The sequence below is a fragment of the Sceloporus occidentalis genome, unplaced genomic scaffold (genome assembly GCF_023333645.1).
Source record: "Sceloporus occidentalis isolate IW3139 unplaced genomic scaffold, rSceOcc1.0.p SCAF_6, whole genome shotgun sequence".
Taxonomy (NCBI): Eukaryota; Metazoa; Chordata; class Lepidosauria; order Squamata; family Phrynosomatidae; genus Sceloporus; species Sceloporus occidentalis.
In genome coordinates, this window is record NW_028316986.1 from 38,387,530 (window position 1) to 38,412,720 (window position 25,191).

General features: G+C 38.3%; 1 protein-coding gene across 1 annotated transcript in view; it reads left to right on the forward strand.

The window, feature by feature from the left end:
- Window positions 1–23,276, forward strand: part of TGFB2 (transforming growth factor beta 2) — a 130,836-nt gene extending 107,560 nt beyond the window's left edge. Inside the window, exons 3-7 of the mRNA XM_089529329.1 lie at window positions 7,284–7,416; window positions 7,533–7,643; window positions 9,079–9,247; window positions 12,967–13,120; window positions 21,153–23,276. Of these exons, the coding sequence (XP_089385455.1) occupies window positions 7,284–7,416; window positions 7,533–7,643; window positions 9,079–9,247; window positions 12,967–13,120; window positions 21,153–21,311 (726 nt within the window). The 3' untranslated portion in view covers window positions 21,312–23,276. The remainder of the gene's footprint in view (window positions 1–7,283; window positions 7,417–7,532; window positions 7,644–9,078; window positions 9,248–12,966; window positions 13,121–21,152) is intronic.
- The last annotated feature ends 1,915 nt before the right edge of the window (window positions 23,277–25,191 follow it).

Below are 25,191 nucleotides of genomic sequence, written 5' to 3' on the forward strand. Positions count from 1 at the left end.
TGTCAATGCCCTCCTTTAATTGTGGCATCCAGAACAGCAAACAATATTCCAGGTGATGTCTGTCCAAATAAAAATAGAATGGCATTAATATTTCACACAAGCAGGACACTACATTCCTGTTGATGCAGCCCAGAATTCCATTACTTTTTTTGGCTGATGCATCACACTTTTGTTTAGTTTGAGATCTACCAAGATCCCTAGATCCTTTTCACATACACTATTTTCAAGTCAAGTGTCACCCATCTTATATTTGTGCACTCAGGTCATATGAGATTATCTCTGTGCAGTGCTTGGGAAGAAAAGTTGTTTTGAAAAGTTCCAAAAATGTACAGATTGATACAGGTTATTTGTCTTCACAGAAGCAGCATGACATATGTACACAACCAAATGTATGTAGACAATACACAGAGAGAGTACTACGTGATATGCGCTACACAGTTACAGCAGTTTGGCACTATTTTAACATGGCTCCATCCTATGGAATTCTGGGATTAGCAGTTTGATAAGTACTTAGACTTCTCCACTAGAGAGTTGTAGTGCTATGGTTCAGGAGACTGACCCAGAACAGTTGTCCCCAAATGTTGGTCATCCAATGCTTTGGACCTCAGCCCAAATCATGCAGTGTTTTGGACCTCAGAATTCCTGCAATTAGAAAAATACCCCAATTCAATGTTGAGTAGGAATTTTGGCAGTTTGTTTTTGTTGTTATTGTGTACCTTCAAGTAGTTTCCTACTCATGGCATCCCTAAGGCATATCATGAATTTTTCTTGGCAAGTTTCATCAGAGGATCTTTGCCATTGCCATCCTCTGAAGCTAAAAGAGTATTGCTTGCCCAAAGTCAGCCCATTGGGTTTCCATGCCTGATCCAGGATTTGAAACCTGATCTCCAGAGTTATAGTCCAACACTCACACCTTCTACAAAATGAAACTGTTTGCAAGACAGTTGAGGAATTTTTTGGGCCTTAAATTTTTGGCAGAGTTTGTTTTCTAACAGATGTCAGGATAGTTCAATCTCCCTCATTACTACTACACACCCCTCCTTTCTGAATGTGTGGTCACTGGTCATCTGTTCCAAGAAGGCATCACCCAAGTCCTCAGTGTGGCTTGGAGATCTGTAGTACACCCCCACAATGACATCATTTTTGTTTCTTTTCCTCTTAGGGGCCATTCAGACTACCTTTTACCCTGGATCAGACCTGGATTAACCACGGGAAGTTCATATTGGCCCTGATCCTTCCACAAGTGAAAACGAGGTTTTCACACACATTCGGGGCAAATGCCCCTTGGCGCGGGTCTTTTGAAAGCGGGGTTTAAGCTGTATCTTTTGAGAAAAACTGGGTCCGGCCAATATGAACTTGTCCCCGATCATGATCGGGTCAAGTTCAGGGGAGGGATTTAGGTCAGAGGGAGGGCAGAGGGCAGAAATGCTTCCCCTTCATTCGGGCGAAGGAGGAGGAGGAGGAGGGAGCTGAGGGAAAGAAGGGGGCCATGGAGGGCAGAATCGGAAGGAGGAGGAAGAAGAAGCCAGGGGAAAGAAGGGGGCCATGAAGGGGAGACTCATGAAGAAGGAGGAAGAAGGAGCAGGGCAAAGGGTCAAGTTAAGGGGAAGGAATTAGGTCAGAGGGAGGGCAGGGAACGGAACATGCCTTTTTTGCATTTTTATTTTGACAGACTATGCAAATACTTTTTCTACAGGTAGATACATATATAGATATAATGTGTGTGCTTGTGCTACATTTCCCTTTCACGAGCTTGCTCCCAGCACGGCACCTCACTTTGCAAGAGGCTTTTTTTCTAAATTATTTTTATATGCAAATGTTACAATGTGAATGTTACAAATGTTTCTCTTTCAATTTGGCAAATTGATACAGGATGCTTTTGCTACTGTATGTGTCTGTAAGGAATTCTGGGGTGGCTGAGGGAAAGCAAAGGATGCAGAGATGGCATTCCGAGGTGAGGAATTAATTAATTAATTAATTAATTAATAATTGTATGTGAATGGGGTCGCAAGGAGGGAGGATACAGAGATGGTATTAGATTACATTTTGGGGTTGAAAATGGAGACAGAGGAAGATTCATAATCTGTAGTGGCCCAAATACACACAACACACACACACACCCCTGATGGTTTTTAAATTTGACAAAATATGCGCACACTGCCACCAGTTTTTTTTTAAAAAAGGAGGGGGGAAGCACCCATCTGGTTGCCCAATTGCTGTAGGAAATGTCACCTTTGATGAAAGCGGAACTGAATTTGATTGACAGCAAAGGAGCCTTCTTTTAAACCGGTATCTGCAAATGTGAACTCTCCGCAAAGAGCTGCAATGGCATTCAGGGTTAAATTACCCCAATTAAGGTAAATTATAGTGGGCACTTGTTTTCGGAGAGATTCGGGAAGGGGGGACCTGCATCTGCCCAGTTCCATCCAGGGTAATTGGGCCAGTGGGAATGGGGCCTTAATTTCTACCCAGCTACTCTCTATCTGGCTTCCAGGATTTAATGCATGGATCTCTTCATAGGTGTATATATCCCTGACATAATGCCCATGACAAATAAAGCAGCACAGGTCATGAAGAATGTAGTTTAACTTTGGGGGGAAAAAGCAAGAGCCCAGGACACAATCCAGAGAACGGAGTATTAGGAGGAATATAACAAAAGTGTCAACGATACAAATTACTTTTCAAGAAAAGAATTTGAAGGCTATTCCAGAAATGTTGAGAAAGAAAGGGATAAAATGAAGAATGAGAAAGAAAAGAAAGAGAAAGGTGACTTACCTCTAGTTGTTAATCTCTTGAGGCTGGTGAAGATGGGAAGACCCTTAGCTGCTATTATTATTATTATTATTATTATTATTATTATTATTATTATGGTATTTATACCCCGCCCTTCAGCCCTAAAGGCTATCATAGCAGCTTACAATTATCAATTTTAAGCCTAAAAGGTGGAAACTTCATACATTCCCAGATTGTACTAATGCTTCTGCAGGGCAGGACCACTGGCAGGTGGCATTCAGACAGGGACAACAGAAGGCATTTTAGCAAAGTGTCTGACAGCAAGACTCCTCTTGAAAACACACTAAGGTTAAAGAACCAAAGACAAACCACATTTTAAACAAAATGTTAGGGTATTTACTACAACACATGTTCCACAGGATACAAAGGGATGATAGTATCAATGACACTTCTAAAGGGTGAGTCATAAATGCTTGCTGGGTGAACAGGGAATCTTGGTATTGTAAAGAAATCAGTGGTAGTTCATTTATGTGCAGGAGAGACTAGCAGAGGTAGCTTATGGATCAAAAATGTGGGGGACTTCACCCCCAAATGGGGAAAGACACATGCCCTCTGCTTGATCTACAAGCTTTCCATGGAGATTGGTTTAGTATATCCAGGAACTCCATTGCTCTTGGACAGGCTTAAACACTCTGGAAATAGGAAATGCTCATCTCCATGTGGAAACCTGTATGTGGTACAGTTGCTCTTTTTCATTTTAATATTTTTGTTTTGGTAATGTTGATATCCACACACCAATATTTTCAAAATTACTCATTGTAAGGATGCATCCTCCTGTCCATCACTGTAGTATATCTCCTTACCCTGAACACTTGAAGGTCCATCTTTGAGATTTTGCTTCCCTAAGTCTAATAACTAAGAGCCAGCATGGTGTAGTGGTTTGAACATTGGACTATGATTCTAGAGACCAAGGTTCGAATCTCCACTCAGCCATGGAACCCCATTAGGTGATCTTGGGCACGTCACAGCCTCAGATGATGGCAATGGCAAACACCACCTAAAGAAACTTCCCAAGAAAATTAGGGTCACCAAAAATTGGAAATGTATTGTAGACTCACTGCTTAAGACAATGAAGAAATTCAGTTGGGCTTTTAAAGAGTACATCTATATAAGTCCAACCAACATCAGAGGTGTATTTTCTGAGACCAAGAAGAAGGCACTCCCTAAGACCATGCCTAGGTTTTGTACTCCATTTCTAGTGTAAACCCCCCCCCCCCCCAGTCTCTTGGATGGGCTTCCTGTCAGTAGGCAGGAATTTGCGTTACATTTGTTTCTGTGAAATCTTCATGGAGAAAAATGTTTCCTTTATGGCTGTTCTGCAGTGATGTAGACTTGAGTCAATTGATTTGTACTGAGGTTGGACTCAAGTCATTTCAGTCACTCAACTTGGACTTGACTCAGCAATAAATGATGCCCTGATTCAACTTGACTTGTGCTGTGTATATTTTTAGTGAGTGACTTGCTGGCGTCATTCACTTTGAGCAGCAAGTGAAATCTGCCCCCAGAGTGTGGGATGTATTTCTTGGAGGGGATAAGCAAATGTGTTAGGCAATGGACCTGAGGCAGAAGGATCTTTATAAAGCTTTCTAAAAGCTTTAGAAGGCTTCTCTGATGTGCAGTGGAGACAGGCTGCCAAGCTGATCTCAACCCCTGCTTCCAGCCCATTGTTTAACAAACTTGCAGTTCCCCTCTGAGAAACGCACCCTGCCTCCTTTTTTTCTGTTAAAAGTAGACCTTGAGACTTGACCTGAGATTCTTGCAATCTGAAAGTATCTTGCAATCACATGAAACTTGACTTGAAAGCATGTTGCAAGAACTTGAGGCATGACTTGAGGATTGGAATAAAAGACTTGAATCATGACTTGAAACTTAGAGTAAAGATTTGAGACTTAGAATCATAGAATCATACAATTGGAAGAAATCTCAAGAGCCATCCAGCCCAACCCAATTCTGCTATGCAGGAATGCACAATCAAAGCGTGCACCCCCCCCCCCCCCGGAAACAGATGGCCATCCAGCCTCTGTTTAAAAAAAAACCCTCCAAAATAGGTGACTCCTCCACACTCTGAGTGAGTGTCTTCTACTGTTGAACAGTTCTTACTGCCAGGAAGTTCCTCCTAATTTTGAGGTGGTATCTCTTTTCCTGTAGCTTGCATCCATTGCTTTAGATCCCAGTCTCTGGAACAGCAGAAAACAAGCTTACTCCATGCTCAACATGATATCTTTTCAAATATTTAAATAGGACTATCATATCACCTTTTAACCTGCTCTTCTCCAGGTTAAACAAACCCAGCTCCTTAAGTCTTTCTTCACAGGGCATGGTTTCCAGACTTCAAATAAAAGACTTGAATACATTACTGCTGTTCTGTATTAAACATTTAAATCTGTGATCAAATCTTTAGGTTTTAGGTTCCTTGCTACTATATTTTCTGTATTGTTATTTTGCATTATTGTCACTTAAAATAACAGCAGCTTATTAGGATTGAGGAAGCGGGCTGTAGTCCACAAAAGCTTATGCAAAATAAAAATGTGTAGTCTTCATGGTCTTACAAAATTCTCTGTTGTCAATATAATACCTTGTGTAAGCGACTTCAGCTTTTTTCAGGGAAGGGCTGGGCAAATTAATTCCTAAATCAGCAAACAAGGAGACAGTCATCTGCTGTTGGTTCTGCCTTGGCTTCAGATTGGTGTGCAGACAACCTGAGCAGTGTGTGGAATGTGCACTCTCTGTGACCCTGTCTTCTGCACTCAGGGACACCTGAAAGTAGCTTTGAACATTTTGGTCCCATGCTGCCAGCCAAATGTGTTGCTACTTCTACATTCCACTGGCAGCATATGTTTGTCACAATTAGGGCTCATCCAAACTGACAATTACTGCCAATTCAATCAACTACATTGAATGTCACTTTGGGCTTTTCTTCCCATTTCCACATCAACACACTTTTTTAAAAAATGCCCTTCACTTCCTTATTAATTCCTGTGCTGAATGAGATCACCCAACCCTCACTATCCCAACAGAAGAGACTTCTGGAACTTTAAATTTAAGAGGAAAAATTGATGCTTTCTTTCTCCCACCCACCCCCTTTCCTGTTTGCACTGTCAGTCTCCTTCCTGTACCCCAGAGTAGTTTTGCAAAACAGTGGGGAAAGATATGGGATAGTGGAGTTTATCAGACAAGGGAAATTGGAAGTATAATCCAATGGTAATCTGAACACAATCATTGGGGTTTAACATTATTGTGTGATAACCCACTACACATAAATTCGGGCAATGATATCCTGAGATATGTGACGAGTCTGAATACATAAATGTATAGGAGATTTGGACATGCTATACATGCAACTACAGTCTGTACAGCATACCTTCACAATTTTTTCTTTTCCAAAAATTTCCAGGGGAATAACAGCATCAGTCTGTTGCAGTTAAACCAGCAAAGCATCTTCTGGCACCTTAAACACCTAAGGTGGCTGATGGTAGAGGATCATGTCAAAAATAAAACTTAAGAACTAACAAGCATATTTGGTACAAACATTTGTGGATTTTAGCCCATTGTACCCAAAGTAAAAATTGTCTTGAAATTCTGGTTTTCATATTCCACCATTAGCCAAACATAGACAGAAACTCACATTTGCCTAGTGAGGTTGGTGGTGTCTGTTTTGACACTGAACTGGATTTTTCACAGTTGAGCCTTGAACATTGCATTGAGGAGTAAAGTATCTTTTCATTAGGCTTGACTGGCAGTTGGATAGAAAGCATGATCTTGAAAACTTACATCGCCATGCTCATTTGCAAGGTGGGAATCTACATAGCCATCCTTTGGACAGTTTCATCTTCTTGGTGGCTGCTCCTACCTCTGGAATTCCCTTCCACAGGAGGCTAGACTGGCCTCCCTGCCTGCTTTGTTTTTACCAGCAAGTAAAAATATTTTTTTAGTTAAGCAAAAACATTTTTATTCAGGCCGGCTTTTTAAAATCATGACAGGGTGCTTTCCTATGATGAGGGTGTTTTAGCCATTCTTTTAACTTTTGTGTGTTTCTAATGTTATTTTATATAACATTTTTAAAGTGTTTTTATCTTGTAAGCTGACTTGGGTCCCCTTCTGGGAGAAAGGTGGTATAAAAATGAAATATAAAATAAAATAAAATAATACATAAATACAGTCCAAAGCTTCCTACAATCATAGAATCCTCAATTCCAAGAGAATTGCTTCTTTGTGTAATAAGTAGCAAAATCACCAGCTGGTTATCTTGTATCATACTGACACTAATTATAGAAGGACAAAATTGACACAGTAAAATATTCAGGGATAATTTTAAAGTTCAGTTTCATACTATGTATGCTTATACATTGGTGGATAAATTTCTTGGTATTGTAGTTATTTTCTGTAGCATGGCCATTCTTGCTTTGTGTCCCCATTAGCTCTTTCCTTCCCTAATGAAACCCTGAATCTACACAGACTATATACATATAGATATATTCTCTTCCTTGCAGGTTCTCAAAAACAAAGATCCAGCATCACCAATGCAACGTTACATTGATAGCAAAGTAGTTAAGACAGATGCTGAAGGTGAATGGCTATCTTTTGATGTAACTGACACTGTGCAAGAATGGCTCCATCACAGAGGTGACTATACCATAATATCTTATCCTTTACAGGCCTATATATGTATTTAAAATTCTGAATAATTTCATGTGTTCCTATGAGCTAAAGGCAACATCCCTTTCTCTTCTGTTTTGCAGATAGAAATCTTGGATTTAAGATAAGTTTACATTGTCCATGCTGCACGTTTGTGCCTTCAAATAATTTTATCATCCCAAATAAAAGTGAAGAGCTAGAGGCAAGATTTGCAGGTAATAATAAAGCATTACAACAACATTATTATGAATAAGAGGTGTTTCTATAGTTAATGTAAATATGCAGTGGAGTTGTAAAAGGCTGAAGATGAGATAGAGATTTGTAAGGACCAGAAAGAGATCTTGGTCATAAGGACCCCAATGTGACCATACCATTTTGTGCTTTAACTGTGCACCCATCCCCATTCTGCATGCCACTGGATCTGACCTATATGACCTTATTGCCTTTGCTTATAGTTTGGTCCAAAGGAATCTGAAAAGATGGCTTGTGTGTAGTTATTTTTGTATTTTTCTTTAGTGATAACACTTTAATATGTTTCACTGCACTGTAGAGGTGATTTCCTGAATCTCCTGATACAGTTAATCCCATTAAAATCTATGGAAGTCTTACTATTGATTTCACCATTAGACTGCCTAGTTTTTTGTTTTTTGTTTTTATAAAAACCCAATGGGACCTACTTTTAAATAACTATGTTTAGGATTGCATTTCACATCATGCTTAACTTCATCTGGGTTAGGGTGTGTTAAGATGTATAATATGAAAAAGTAAGGAATACAGTATATCAGAAGAATGAGTCTTACTTTTAAAATTAAATGAATACCAGGGTCATATTATATTGAACTGTGAAAGAAGGAACTTTTATAGCATGTATTACAACTGAACAGATGGATGATTGCTAATATGGGTGGAAAGAATGATATAGTCAAGAGTTTCCTAGCACTGATTTATCCTGAATGGTATCAAGGTGTTTTTCCCCCCTAGACTTAGACTAAAACCAAAATATTGGTTTAATTTGAATGAACCTCAGAACTGCAACTTAAAGGACTGTAAACATACTATCAGCTCATATTCTTTTCTCTCTCCTCTTGTGCACCTCTTCCCTCCTCCATTTATGTAGCTTTTTTAAATCTTTCCCATGATACTCATATCCAGCAATCATGGTTAGTGTTAATCTTCAATTCACAGTTTCAAAGATACTTCAAGCCAATATTTGAAACCATGCTTTGGAGCTTTGCATTAACCTTCAGTTTGTGCCCCAATTTATTTTTTATTTTATTTTACTTATATCCCTCCTTTCTCCCAAATGGAATTCTTAGTGGCTTACAACGAGTTAAAACGGAGGAAGTTATTGGTGTATGATGAAGAAGGAGATGTACAGTATTTCCCATGCTCATCCCGTGTTTCTGATTTTCCAAATGTTTTGAAGAATTGTCTGAAATGAGCCACAGAGCTAAACGTGGGATCATATAATCATTTAACTCAGTTGGAGACTCATACTTTCACATGTGCATACCAGCATGTCATAAGCACATTGGCTGATGCCAGCGCCCTTGATTTTATGAGGATTCGGGTTTCTTGTAAAGAGATGGTTTATATAACTTATTCCAAACAAGCAACACAATATTTATTACCAAAATGTATTTTTTGAAGGTATTGATGACTACACATATCCAAGTGGTGAGAAATTAAAGTCCAGTAGGAAAAAATACAGTGGGAAGAACCCACATCTTCTGCTAATGTTATTACCCTCCTACAGACTTGAGTCGCAACAATCCAGTCGGCGGAAGAAGCGTGCTCTAGATGCAGCCTATTGTTTTAGGTAATAATGGATTGAGATGCTACATATCTATGTGCATGCATTGAAATGTATTAACATTATGTCATATAGATGCAGCCCAGTAGTTTCTCAACCATGTCATAAAATGCACTTCAATAATATTTTATTAAAATTACTACAAAACATTTCAACAGAAGAGAAGCACAGCAACAAACATAAGCTACAAAGCATTTTCATATGCATGGTGTTCCCATTGCTAGGTATGCATAAAGGATAGTAGTATTCTAACACAGTCGATGTCCCTGTTACAACTGAAGCAGTGGAACAAGACTTTTTATTTACAGTAAATTCTTTTATCTTCTTCCAGTCTGGTGGTGCAGTAGTTAAATGCCTGTACTGCAGCCACTCACTCAAAACCGTAAGGTTGCGAGTTCAATACCAGCGAAGGGGCTCAAGCTTGACTCAGGCTTGCATCCTTCTGAGGTCACTAAAATGAGTACCCAGATTGTTGGGGGCAATTAGCTTACAGTTGTAAACTGCTTAGACACTGTTAGTTCAGAATTAAGCGATATATAAATGAAGCTATTTGTTGTTTTTGTTTAATTGGATTTCAGGAATCACATTTACCACCCATCATTCATCCTACCTACCAAAACATACCATGACCCAGTTCAGAAGTAATAGAAAATAGAAACCCTCTGGTCCCACCACTGTTGCCCACCTTTTTTGTAAACAGAACATTTCTTTGAGTTCACATGAACAGAAGTACTTTAGATGTTGGCCAAAGGTGTTGTGTTGGGTGTGTCTGCTAGACTTCTAGATGATTTAGAAGTAGATTGGCAAAAGTGCTACCCCTCAAATCACAGAATGTCTATAAAAAGTAAGCATTTTCAAGCTTCATTGATTTCTTTTTTTTATTGACAAATTTTTATTAGTTTTTTTAAAAATACATAACACACACTACATTCCTTAGATTAATATAATCTCTTCTTTCCTCAAGGCAAAGTCATATTTGAGCTTCTTATTTACATTATGAGAGACACTAGTTCTCGGTCCTCTTCTTTCTCTTTCTTTTTTTCTTTAACTTCTCATTCTTTAACCTGAGCCTTTGCTTTCATTATTTTTTCTTCTTGTCGTATTCTTGTTTGTAAGTCAGTCAATTGCTTTGCCTTTCCCCCATTTTTTCTTAAAAACTAAAACTTTCTCTCTACTCTTTCATTCATAACACACACATTCCTACTTATCTATGACTTCATTGATTTCAAAGGAAGATATTTAGACATATGGTTAGGTTTCTAAGTGAAATCATTGTGGCACAAATAGACTTAAGTTTGATTGTGTCTTATCTGGACACTACATTTCAATTTGCAATCCAAATATTTAAAATTTAAGTTAAAGATTAAAAAATAAAATTGAAAATGGTTTATTTGAAATCAGTTTAGAAAAAGTTAATGTATTACTAATTTTTTAGATTTAAGATTCTTTTGGAAGAAAAACTAGATTCAAGTAATGGCTCCCCCCCCCCGCCCATTTTTTGAGGAATTTGACTTTAGATTGGGTTAATTTTTTTAACTTTGCCAATAGAAAGTTTTTGATTTAATTCTGAAAAATGGGATAGCAGTATTAAAAGGGGATCTTGAAATATGAATTTTAATCATTTTAAATCCAAAAGCATCCCTAAGCTTAGAAAATGTATCAAGAGTTTATTCCAAATTTGTTCATAAGACTATTTTCCTTTGCTCCTTTCCATTGGGCCTGTACAGTTCCATGTCAGTTTTTCACATTTGAAATGGCACTGATGAAATCATGTTCCTAATGGGCATGATTATGCATTTATAAGCTGCATTGACTTCAAAAAGAGCTTAACTTTTAATATAATCTGTCCAGTAATAAGCATAAGAAAAAGAAGTACTGTATGCTGCTTGCTCCCTGTAATAATATTAAACATATACTGGAAGACCTCTTCAAAATAAATCTGGCTTCATGCTTCTTGCTAGGTGTGTGCGCACATGCCTTCAAGTCACCTGTCAACTGATGGTGACTCCATGAATTTTATAGGGTTTTCTTAGGAAAGGAATAGTCAGAAGTGGTTTTGCCAGTTCCTTCCTCTGAAATAGCCTTCAGTACCTGATATTCATTGGTGGTCTCCTATCGAACTATTAGGCAGGCTGGATTTCCAAAATCAGGTGGGATCCAGTACTGTTAGGGTATTTGGGCCTATATCTTGCTGTGTATACACCACATAATAGCCACCACAATACTGAGAATATACAGGCAGCCTTCCATATCCACGGATTCTTTATCCACTGATTCAAGCATCCATGGCTTGAAAATATTTTTTAAAAATTAGAAATTCCCAAAAGCAATCCTTGATATTTTTTTTTCCATTTTACATAAGGGATACCATTTTACTAAGCCATTGTATTTAACGGGACTTGAGCCTTCATGGATTTTGATATCCACAGGGGGTCTAATTTAGGAAGTGTTGGGCCTGGGTTAGTACTTAGACAGAGATTACCACAGAGTGCCATAAATCCTAAAGCAGTTAGGAATAAATTCTGCCTGAAATCCTGGAGAGCCATAGCTGCCAGTCAGGGTTGACAATACTAGCCTAGGTAGCCCAAAGTTCGACTCATAATGCCACCATCCAGTGAAGGCTGGCTCTTTCAATATTCTTGGGTTAATGAATCTTCTCAGTTTTCCCCCTAAGGAACTATCTAAAATTGATTAATTGTTTATTTATTTATTCATTTTGGAGATAAGATTTTGGACATCCTTTAGGATTCAGAGTGAGATCCAAAGCAAATTACCACCATTCCACTAACATGGGAGACAGGGCACACCACTGCCACCCAGTGATGAATGTGTAGTGGGAACTGACAGGGAACGGGCCCCATCTAGGACACAAGAGCTCCCAGTGTAAATATAATTGTACGTAGGAGAGAAGTTGTCACATAATTGTTATCTGACTGTTATTTGATATTTGCTTCATATGGGATATTCAATGTTTTTAATTTGTTGCTTGCTTATTTTATCTAATGCTATCTTGTATTATTATCTATTGTTTTATATGTATTTTGTTATTCTCCTGTAGAATGTACACCATTGGCAGGTTTCATTTTTAACAGTTTTTTATTGTATGTACAGTGCTGTGCAAATCTGCAGCACTATATTAAAAAGTTTAATAAGAATAAGAATCCTAGAAATCTGGTGAGCCTTGAACCTATGTAAAATCATTTGGAAAAACAATTATCATTAACTTAATTTATACCTCAACTTTTCCCTATGTTTGGAACTCAAGGCAGCTTTAGAAACTGAAATGTTTATAGTATAGTTCAAAATTTTGCTTCTGAAATAGACTTTAACTGCTGGTGGTGCCCAGCTATGGAATACCTGGCACTTGCAGGCCCAATTTGTGTCAAATTTGGTGTCATTAACATGCCACATTAAAACCTGGCTTTTCATCAAAGCTCTTGTGGTCAAGGGATTATGTCCTAACTATAATGTACCTGGTTTTAAACATTTTTACACTGTTACATTGTTTTACATGTTTTTAACCCTTTTTACATCTGTATCCCAAACTCAGATTTTTTTTGCTATGAGATAGGAAATAAACATTTTAATATACAAATAAAGTAAACTCTCTTTGGGACTAAGATTGAATTCACCTTAAAGTTCCCCATGGGGAGAAGTGTATTAAGAATGCCAGCTCAGCTCCTGTTTTCTTATAGTAATATATTTGTTTGTATCTGTATTTTCAGAAATGTTCAAGATAACTGCTGCCTACGTCCATTTTATATTGACTTCAAGCGAGATCTTGGGTGGAAATGGATACACGAACCTAAAGGATACCATGCAAATTTCTGTGCCGGAGCATGTCCTTATTTATGGAGCTCTGATACTCAGCACAGTAGAGTAAGTCTCCCTCTTTAGAAATGTTGGCTTTCCCCCCCCATGGGATATTGAAGGTAACAGTAGTGGGATGAAAGCAAGGTAAAAACAATTTCAGAAGTCTAAAAAAGGTGTTCTTATTATGTCCAAAGTGACAGAATTTTGGTATAAAAATGGGTTGCCAGTACAGTAGTACATTATTTACACAATGCTTTTTCAAGACAATAAAAATTGCAGCTCACCAATCCTAAATAGCCATTTAGATAAGGAAATCCATCCACACAGCTGTAGAACATTTTTCAAGGGCTTCCTCAGTATATGACATTTCATAGCCCTGCTGAATGATGTGTGGGAATCATTGGGAATATTTCCCAGCAGAAAGGTTATAGAGCTCAGAAAAGTTACTTTGTGAGTTACAGATCTCAGGAACACCCAGCCATTAACTCCAGTATTACCATAAGATGTGTGTAGGAGTGGGGGTGGGGGTGTTACTAGTGGCAGGGTAAGGAGTGTATATTTCAAATATCTAGAGCTTGAAAACATTAGCTACAGCTTCCTGAATCCTCCAACCAGCATAATCAGGGGGATTCTAGTCTATGGAGCCCCCAAAAGTAATTTTTTCAAACTCTGAAAAATCATTCAATCAGTTTCGAAATGTTACTTCCACTCTTAAAATATTCTCTTTCCTCCTATGCTAATATCTATAAAACCAAAGTATAGTCACATGTTTCCAAAAGACAATTCATTACTCACCATTTTAAACCATTAGAGAGAAACAGAAATATCTCATTTCTCTGAGTACCAGTCTATATGTCACTAAAACATCGCCATCAAAGCCTTCTGATGGGGTCAGCACATTTATTGAAACCAGTGGTGTGCAATAGAGTTGCCACATCTCAACTCTATTGAGGTTGGCTGAATCACCCAGTTTTCCAGGGTCATCTCAGTGGAGGAGACAAGATGGAAAATTCTCCAGTTTTGGTAGTCTCAACTCCAGGCAAGAGGAAAGAGCTGTGTGCACATCTTCAGCTGAGGCACTATAACCTCAGCTTGCTACAATTTGGAAGGCTAAGTTGATTTTTGGTACCACTTACAAAGACTTTCCAGGGAGGCGGTCTGTGTATTCCAACTTCCTCCTAGTCATTCTGGTGCCAGTGTTCACCCTCTGGTCTACATCAACATTTTGGCAAGAAGCAATTAGGCTAAGTTAAATGTTCCTTATCTCTGTAGGCAAGAAGGAATAATTCCCTCATTTCACCCTGATTGGTTAATATCCCCTTTATTTAAGACTTCTAGCCCAGGGAAGATCCTGAACTGGCAACTCTGGTCAGCAGAACTTTTTGTAAACATTTCTAATTTGTTCTGCTGGAAGCCACCTTGGATCTTGTCCAGGGGAAAAGGCAGGGAATAAATAAATGCACACACAAATAATGGCTAGGGGTGGGGGCACTTGAGAGAGTCCATTGAGGACTGAGCATACTCAACAGGCATGGCAGTTTAAAAAAAAACACCTTGGTTCTTGGACCCACCAACATTGCCCATCCCTGACCTACATAGTTCTAATGCACCCATGCAGTACTAATCTGCTGATTTACCCTGTGGAAGTCATTTTGGGGCAGGCCTGCACAACAGATGGAGTTGCATGCTGTGCTAGCCTGTTCTAGGGAAAGGAATTCTCTTCCTGGGCAGCTGCACTAAAGACTGGATGCATGCCATGTGCTGGTTTGGGAAAATCTAGCACAGATATCATGTCTAGTAAGCAGTTAGACATCCTCAGAAATAAAAATGGGAGGGGAGCTTGGCTTTCATTCCCAATATATGAAAAACCTAGTTTGTCTGGATTGCAAAGAAAAGTTTGAAAGATCTGGCAGCAAGGCCTGCTTAGGCTACAGAGTCAAGCAGACTCTGGGGAAAGTTTTCAGTGGATTTAGAGACCCATGTGGAAGCAGGGGCTATCTAGTCCAACCCTTGCCATGTAGAAATACATAACTGAAGGATTCTTGAAAGATCTCTTAAAATACTCCAAAGTAGGAAAGTCCACCACTCCTTCAGACATAGGAGCTGTGCAGACCAGTCATAAAGGCTGGCCTGGGGGTGGAGTTGGGGCGTGGCATTCACACGATGCATGCCCCGACTCTGCCCCCAGGGAAGTGTGATGCTACGTGCCACCCCACATGGCATGCAGTGTCATGGTGCTCATCTGGCACTGTGTTCACATGAACCAGCACCACTTTAAAGCTGATATGCCAAGGCTATCATGCCTTTTCCAGGATGCAAAAAGTAGCTGCTTTTTGCTGCTACTTTGTGCACCCTGAAAAGACCAGATCAGGGCCGCGGCCCCAATCTAGCACAGCTGAAGGCGGCTCCAGGTTGTCATAGACCATTATCCCTGGATTCTTCTCAGGTCCCCTTATGGGACTGCATGAAAACTATCAGAAGTCAGTTCATTGTGAAAGAAGTACAGTAGAAAAAGGAAAAAAAGGAAAGTTAGAGACAGCCTGACAAATGAAATTATAAAATTGTATCAACTGCATAAAAAAGGGTTATTTAAAAGCCCTTTTGGAACTTCTTACAATCAAGAAAGTTTTCCTAATGTTTAGGTGCAATCTCTCTCTCTCTCTCTCTCTCTCTCTCTCTCTCTCTCTCTCCCTCTCCCTCCCTCCCTCTTTTGTAATTCCAATACATTGGTTTATGTTGTAGTCTCCAGAGCAACAGAAAAGACACTAGCTCCATATTCTACATGACATCCCTTCACACATTTAACTATGGCTATGATGTCACCTCTAAGTCTTCTTTTCTCCATGCAAAGCCTACCCAGTTCCCTAAGATGTTTCTTATGCAGTTTGGTTTCCATACCTTTTACCATCTTCTCTCTCAATCTAAATAAGATTTGAAAGACAGTTTAAAGCCTGGCTGATCCAATGAGATGCATTCTGTGTTTAAGAAGAATGAATCTAATGATATGCCAAAGCCAGCATGATGATACTCTTGGACTGTGAGAACAGAGATATCAAAAGTGAATGCATATCAGCAAAATGCCCTTCGAGAATATTCTTTTTTCACATTCTTAGAATCATAGAATCATAGAGTTGGAAGAGACCACAAAGGCCATCTAATCCAACCCCCTGCCATGCAGGAACTCACAATCAAAGCATCACTGACAGATGGCCATCCAGCCTCTGTTAAAAGACCTCTAAGGAAGGAGACTCCACCACTCTCTGAGGGAGTTTGTTCCACTGTCGAACAGCCTTTACTGTCAGGAAGTTCCTCCTAATGTTGAGGTGGAATCTCTTTTCCTGCAGCTTGCATCCATTGCTCCGGGTCCTGTTCTCTGGAGCAGCAGAAAACAAGTTAGCTCCCTCCTCAATATGACATTCCTTCAAGTATTTAAACAGGACTATCATATCACCTCTTAACCTTCTCTTTTCCAGGCTAAACATCCCCAGCTCCCTAAGTTGTTTCTCATAGAGCATGGTTTCCAGACCCTTCACCATTTTAGTAGCCCTCCTTTGGACACCAGTATGTTACACATCCTTCACTTATTGGCCATTATGCAGATTAATGGCATAGGTACACAATTAACATGCTTGGTTTAGGGTCCAAACCATGATTTTAAAATTCATTGGTTTCTTCAACAAAGAGTAATAAAAGAGGTAAAGTGAAATCATTCTGAGCATATGCCAACCAAAGATATTTTCATTTCCTTGATTAAGTAAAATGTTAAATTAAGCAATATCTGAGTATGAGTATTAGTCATGCCAAACACACAGCAAGGCAGAAAAGAGAAATTGAATCATAATAAATTTCTTTTAATTAATTAATTAATAATAAATTTTATTTGTATCCTGCCTCTTCAGTATGATTGAGCCAGCTCAAAATAGAAAAACACACAGCTTAGTAAAATACATCCCATTATACAACAATAAATATACAACAAGGAATTTTGAGTAGAATAATACAGGAAGATGAAAGCGATTCCTACCCAAAAGGTCCTTAAAAGACAATATAAAGAGCGACAATTGATATAATTGAATATTTCGTACACCATAATGGGAAAAACAATGGCTATGATATTACTTGACGCAGAGAAGGCATTCGACAGAGTAAGCTGGCACTTCTTGCTGGAAACCATCAAAAGAATGAACACTGGAGAGAACTTCTTAAATTGGAGTGAGGCTATTTATAAAGAACAAAAAGCCCAAATAATTATAAATGAAGAAAGAACACTAAACATTTATATTGAAAGAGGCACAAGACAAGGATCTCCTCTTTCACCCTTGTTGTTTATAATTGCACTAGAAATCCTAAATACTCAAATAAGAAACGACCAAATAATAAAAGTTCAAATTAAAGATTGCTGTTTCAAACTAAGAGCTTTTGCAGATGACATTATTTTGTATTTGGAAGATCCAAAGTCCTCTATAGAACGCATCAGAGAGACCTGCAAGAATATGGAAGAGTATCGGGATTTAAAGTCAATTATGAAAAAACCTCAATGTTGACTAAAAATCAATCACAGAAGAAAGATGAGGAACGTCAGGTGCTGTCTGGCTTCAGAGTAGGAAAAAAAGTAAGATATTTGGGTATATACCTGACAAAAAGGAACATAGACCTATTCCACAATAATTATCAGAAAACATGGAAAGAAATATAAGGAGAGTTGGGAAAATGGTCTAAATTACAACTCTCTTTTCTGGGTAAAGCTGCTTTCATTAAGCTGAATGTCTTACCCAGGTATATGTTCCTTTTTCAAAATCTACTGATTGTTTCGCATCTGCGTTACTTTGATTAGTGGCAAAAAGAACTCTCCAAGTTCTTATGGTCAGGAAAGAAAGCAAGAATCAAATGGAAAATCCTAACTGAAAACTTTACATGGGGAGGATGTGCTTTACCAAACCTAAAACTTTATTTTTTTGCAGCTTGTTTAGAATGGTTAGAGGACTGGTTAAGACTGGAGAATAGGAAAATATTATGTTTAGAAAGCATTAAATTAAGATTTGGCTTTCACGCTTTTCTTTGTTGTGGGTTTCCCCACAAGAGGCTTTCTTTCAACGAACTAAATTGAACCAGGAAACTAAGGCCCGTTCCACACGGGCACCCTAGTACATGCTCGGCACGTACTAGGGTTAGGAAGGGCCGCCCTTTCTGGACACCCCTAACCCTAGTACGTGCCAAGTGCGTACAAAATGGTGGTGCCCATTCTACATGGGCACCGCCATCTTGACATGCCGGACGCTTAGCGTCCGCACGTCATGGCTCACTTATGATGCCGCAAGTGCGCCATTGGCGCCTTGCGGCATCATAAGCACGACAGAAAAAGAACCCACTCTTTGCGGCTTCTTTTTCCCCCGCCGGGAACCCTTGCCGTTTGGAGGCTGAGGCTTCCTGGCAGCAGAAATGGAGGCGCCGGCAGACTGCCCTTTTTGGGTGGTCTGTAAAGCGCCCATCTAACAAACATATACATCTCTTTTGGAGTGCAGAAAAGATACCAGATTAAAAACATTTGAATGAATGAATTCGGAAAAATAATTAATGATTGGTTTTCAAACAGACAAATAATGGAGCGGTTTAAAACAGATAGCAAAATTTTTTGAATAAGTGAGACCAAAACAGAACTAGATGAAATCATATTCGATAAAGGCAAGAAACATATTTCGAAATACTATAAGATCTTACAAAAAAGAGATTTAGAAAATGAAACAATAAAACATACTATGGTGAAGTGGTCACAAGATGTTTGTAAGATCATAAAGTTGGAGAAATGGGAAAAAACCTGGCAGAACTCTAGTAATTTCACACTTTGCCAGAGCTGTAAAGAAAATTTCTTGAAAATGCTACATCACTGGCACATTTCCCCCCACAAAATCAATTTGATTTAGAAAAAGCAGGATGCAGCATGTTGGAAGTGCCATAGAGTTGATGCAAATTTTTTTCATGTGTGGTGGATGTGTAAGGAAGCAGAAAAGTTCTGGGAAAAAATCCATTTAACAATATCTGAGATTTTGGAAGAGAAGATCCCTTTCGACCCACTTCTGTTCTTACTCAATATGACTTCCGAATTAGACAAAGAGACTGAAAAGAAAAGATATATCATTATCAAGCATATACAAGCGTATTATGTTATATATCATTACTTCAGCCAGAATAATTTTTGCAAAATCATGGAAAAGACCAGAAATACCAACAATAGAAGAGTGGTTAACAAAACTTTATGAGACAATGGAGATGGATTTATTGACAGCTCTGATGAAAGGAAATACAAAAGAAAAAAATAGAAGAAGATTGGTCCTGTGTTATAAAATATAGAGAGGGGAAATAAAGAACTATAGTTTTAAAAAAGCAAGACAGAGACATTCAAATATAAAATACACTAAATATCACTGGAGTGTTGTTTACAATTTTGTTAAGCATAGAGTTGTGTATTATAACATATTAGGCTTAGGAAACATATTTAAGATAGTAGTTGTTATATCATATGGGAAATGAAGTACACTAGTAATAAGAGGTTAGAGAAGCCATCTCGAAAGTATAGTTAATACTTTGGTTAATAATATACATAACAGCATTTTGTGTAATTTTGTTTTGTCTTTAGATTTTTTTTCCATTATGTATGTTTATAAACAAAATAAATATAATATAATATAATAAAAATACATCCCATTGTCCCTCCCTTCTTTTAAACAATCCACACAGTTACAATACAACAACTAGTAGAGTAAACTCATTAAAATAGTCATAACATGACAGGAGCAGGCATCACGGGCAATGAAGCAATCTATAACACTGAGAAGGCCAGTGTCAGAAGTTATCTGTCTTGGCAGCCTTTTTAAAGTCATCAAAATTGGTAATTTGACAGATCTCCTCCGACAGGCCATTCCATAATTTGGGAGTGGCAGACGAGAAGGCCCTCTGGGTAACTGTAACCAACCTAGTTTTTATTGGCTTTAATAAGTTTTTCCCAGAAGACCTAAGCATGCGGGGCAGATTATATGGATCCTGCAAGTAGGCTGGACCCAAGCCATGTAGGGCTTTAAAGGTTATTACCAACACCTTTTACTGTGCCTGGAAACTAATAGGCAGCCAGCGGAGAGATTTTAGAATGGGTGTTATATGATCACCTTTAGATTTTCTGCAGTTTGAGGTATCCAATATATATATATATACACAGGAATTAAAAAAAAAAAAGGTCTGGATCTGTACTGCTCAGTACACAGTTTCTGCAGTGTCACCTAATAAAACGGCTATCTTTAAAAATATTTGATCCTGTTTTGGTTATTGTGTGACTTAAAAGTTATTTTGGACCTTTGATGACCTTGCAGTGAATCTACCAGGAGGGATCTTGACAAGATTTGTTCAGAGGAGGTTTGCCATTGCCTTTCTCTGAGGCAGAGAAACTGTGACTTGCTGAAGGTCACCCAGTAGGTTTCCATAGTCATGGAATAGAGATTCAAACCCTGGTCTGCAGGTCCAGCATTTAAACCACCACATCACACTTGACTCTCTTGTTTGAGCCTTTCCTCTCTGCTATTTATTCTGTCTTTTGGTTCATAGGAACACCGCCTCTGAATTCCAGTTGTCGAAGAACATCAGAGCATAGGAAAGTTATTTTATTAGACAATCACTCCCCAAATTCCTGAGCTAGCATGGCTTTTTCCAAACTCTGTGGGAGAGTGCTTAACCTCATGTCTTCGTCTGTGCTTCCTGTGGGTATCTGACTGACTACTGTGGGAAGCAGAATGTTGAACTAGAGCCTAGACCAGCAATTTTCAAACTCTGGTCCTCCAGATGTTTTGGACTTCACTTCCCAGAATTCCTAACTATTGGCCAAGCTGGCTAGGGCGTCTGAGAGCTGAGGTCCAAAAGACCTGGAGGACAAATGTGCGAGGATCGCTGGCCTAGACAGTCTACTCCATAGTTATGGCAGTCTTCTTTAGTCAGCTCAGGTAGGGATCAACTACATGTTCTTAAATCAACTTGTAATCCATGGAATTTACAGAATTGTGATGATATATATGTGGAGCAGCAATATTTTAACATTTGTTTCCTTTCCTTTTAGGTACTCAGCTTGTATAATACTATCAATCCAGAAGCATCTGCATCTCCATGCTGTGTGTCCCAGGATCTAGAACCCCTCACCATTTTGTATTACATTGGGAAAACACCCAAAATTGAACAGCTTTCTAACATGATTGTAAAGTCTTGCAAATGCAGTTAAGAGATACCACATTATGTGCATTTTCTCCCCAGAGAAGAAAGGAGGAAAAAGGAACATACAAAGAGGAAGAAGCAACAACTACAACTACAACAAAGAACACATAGGATCATCAGTGTTTTTTTAAAAGAGGGAAAAAAGCGGTACTAAGTCCGACTTGTTTGAGAGTTTGTTTCATTGATTTGTGTTTTGTCTTGTTTTTAAACCATCATCTGATGCAAAACCGTGAAGGCCTTATCCTACATTTCAACTACTTGGTTAGAGAGATAGACAAGAAGCATTTTTAAAGGAAAAAAAAGCAAAAAAATAAAAAAATACAAGAAAGAAAAGAAAATAGAAAAAAACCTTTTAAAAATAAACACTGGAAGAATTTGTTAGAGTTCTTATGTGAAAGGAAAAAAACAGGAATAAAAATCCCATTAAGTGGAGTTGCTGTATCTATCCCGTGGCTTACTTGACTTCTGTGTTTTCATGCCATAGACGCTCGATCTGTTCCTTGTAGTTTTTAGAATTAACAGCACATTATTTATTTTTGTGTAATACGCTCAAATGAGAATATGTTATTGCCATGGGAGGGGAGGGGGACAAGAGGGGAAAGACACAAATGTGCAGACCAAATAAACTGTTAGAAACATGGTTAATGCCTCGGGAACATGAACTCAAAAAGGTCCTGAAAACAATGACAAGTTCAGCTCAATTAAAATAGTAGTTTGTTATTACATTACTAAGAAAGTCTGCCTTTAAAAAAGTCACATACATCTTGTTTTTCTTTCCAAGAGCCTAGAATGGCTTTATGTAAAGCCTCATATCATTGCGTTTTTTAAAAAAATACTGAAAAGCTTATTAATAAAGGACATTTTGTTTCAGTCTCAAAGACAAGTTTAAGATTTTTTTAAAAAATCTTTTTTTTAAAAAAAAAAAGAAGTAAACTGTAAATGAATAAACTGTCCATTTAGTAAACCAGTGAAATATTTAACATGTACTGGTCTAATCCTCAGACCTTAGTATGTTGCTGTATAGCTATTGCTTTGGGATTTTTTGTTTCTTGGTATATGTAACCATGCCTATAGTACTACAATAGGTGGGTAGTAAGAAGCCAGCTTAATTGGAAACATATCTGTAGGTCTCTAATGTAAACTATTAAAAAATTAAGTACTTAATGTGTAATGTGTAAATTTTCACCATATTTTTGTACTCTGTTAACTCTGAAGAATTTGAATTTGGGGCTCTTGTTGATCACTCAGAACCATGTGTTTCCCTCTAGCTGGCCAGTATGAGTAGAGTCCCTGTATTTTCAACTTGCACTACAAATACATGTTTTATAATACTTGCTATATACATGTGGTTTGTATGTTGTTTTTCCTCATTATGACATAGGCTACCTGACTACATTTTTGTTCCATATTTTTAAAAAGGTAGATTTAAAATACAGGGTTTTTTTTTTAAAAAAAATAGGCATCATTTAGACATGGAAATCTCAAACTGCTATTTTAGAACAAGCACCTAACTCTCTTAGACCTCTGGAGTCAATACTGACTTGGATTGTGATATCATAGGTTTCCTTAAAAAGGGGTTGTTGTGTGGTGTGTTTTTTTAAGGAAAAAAAAGAAAAGAAGAAGTATTTTTTTCCTGGTTCATGTCTTAGTCACAAGCATCTAGTCTAAAATGAGCATTGCAAACTGATGAACAATGTGGTAAGAGTTTGGGAGAATTACCACAACTCTCTATGGCCATGCTGGCTGGAAAAATTGGAAACTGTTGTTTTAACAAGTAACTTCTCCAAGCTCTGATTGTGTTTCTGATGGGAAACCAAATGTAAGATCAGCAAATGCATCAGTCATGCTCAGGGAAGGCCACTTATATGCTCAGCAACCTCCCTTCTTCCATTAGAGTGCATATATTTTCCTGCAGTCAGGGGAATCTGTGCTCTTCCAACACTTGCTCTTCCTTTTTTTAAAAAAAAACAACTACACCAAATGCTTAATTTTATAAAAGGCTTTTGGGAGTCAATTACATCTTCAGTTAAAAGAAATAGGGATAGGCAATGACAGGTTGTGCTCCAACATATCCTTTGCAATGCATCTTGTATTTCACACAAGTGGTTCATTAAAGAGAAAAAAGAATCAGTCAGTTTGTTAGGGAAAAGACAGAAGAGAACTGAATCCAGTTTCCCATCCGGCCCCTAAATGTTAGTCTACAGAGTTCCAGGATGTTTTGTTTTTTAAATAAAGGGTTATGCATAGAGCCCTGGTGGCTGGATTGTACAAGCAACATAGATTTACAGATACACATACTGAGCCACCTTGCTCAGTATACACACTGGCCCCCAGCTGGATTTGGCATGCATGTCCAAATATTAAAGCTGAAAATGATCCCGGGTGTGATTCTTTTTGATTTTACCAATCCAAATAGCCACTTTATAATTAGCTCATGGGAAGGCATTAGTGTTTGAGGATCAAGGTTTTTGGTTCATATTTCCAGAATGTTTGAAGAAAAATAGTAGAGGTAGGGAGAACACAAGTGGAGGTTTATGCTGAGCTAAATCCTCAGGTATCTTTTTTTAATAGGTCCAATACTATAAAAATAATACTAAATGAAAGATATCTTTTGAAAGTAAACTCAAGTAATTATCAAACATAGCCCAATAAGGAAAGCAGCACAACCCTATTCATATTAACTCGGGGGTAAGTCCCCACTATATTCAAAGGGGATAAATTTGTTTTACTAGTATGCCTCTCTCAAGTCTGCAAATATTGAATTCACACAACTAAGTTAAGGCCTAAACACTAATATCATCTTCAACAAAGGGCAAAACCTACTTGTCGGATTTTTCTGTGACAGACATTGGAACTCAAAGCTATTATTATGAGGGAACTTTGCCTTTCTTACCTGGAAACAATGAACCATTGATACATTTATGGTCTCTGATAATTCACAACAACCTTTCCCAATCCCAAACCTCCAGATGTTTTAGACTACAATTGCCATCTTTCCTGGACATTGGCCAGACTGCTGGGACTGATGAAAAATGTAGTCTAAAATGTACAGGACACCAGGCTTGGGAAGGCTAATTTACAGAAAAAGGTTTTATATTTTGCTTTGCTATGTTTTTATTAATTTATTCATTACTACCCTGATAACACTTCTCTTTGTTCATTAAAAGAAGTAAACAGAATGACACAAAAGCTCAATGGTGTTCAAATTATTTTATACTGTTTTAAAGCTGATACAGTAGTTTTTGGCAAGTGCATTCCATCTCTCTCCTACTGGTAGGTATGTGTGTCTATAAATGTTGACATTTATGTATGATCTCTGACCATCCCAGATGAATTCTTTCAATTTCTGAAAGCTCCTAGGATATAAACAGAGAGAGAGAGAGATTTGAACTGAGGCCAATTCAAAATGTATGAAGCAGACCCTAGAACACTGATAAAACATGTACAGATCAGCTGCCTTCACAAGAAGTGCTTGTGCATGCAGTCAATGCATGAGCAGCATTACACTCACTAAACATGATCCTAATGAGGCCCTCATCTCCCCATAAATGCTGAGTTACTTCAAGCCAACATGCATGGCTTTAGCAGGAGTGATACTTGGCTTTACCTCACCCACATCTTCTTGTGAGAGACAGCTACAATTTCCCTCCAAGGTGTTCTTCCTCAGTTGCTTTTAGAGTGGCTTGTCTCATGGCTGCATGACTATTGTTGCTTGGGGTTGTGTTTTGTACCAAGTGCTATCTTGTAATGGTGAAAGTACCAAATGCTTTATTTGGTCTCAAAACAGATGTTATGGGAGGAGGTGTTGGAATTGGCCTGTATGTCTATTATCCCTGGCTTGGTATCCCCTTAAGGGACCTGTGGGGTGAGTTATACAGACACATGCC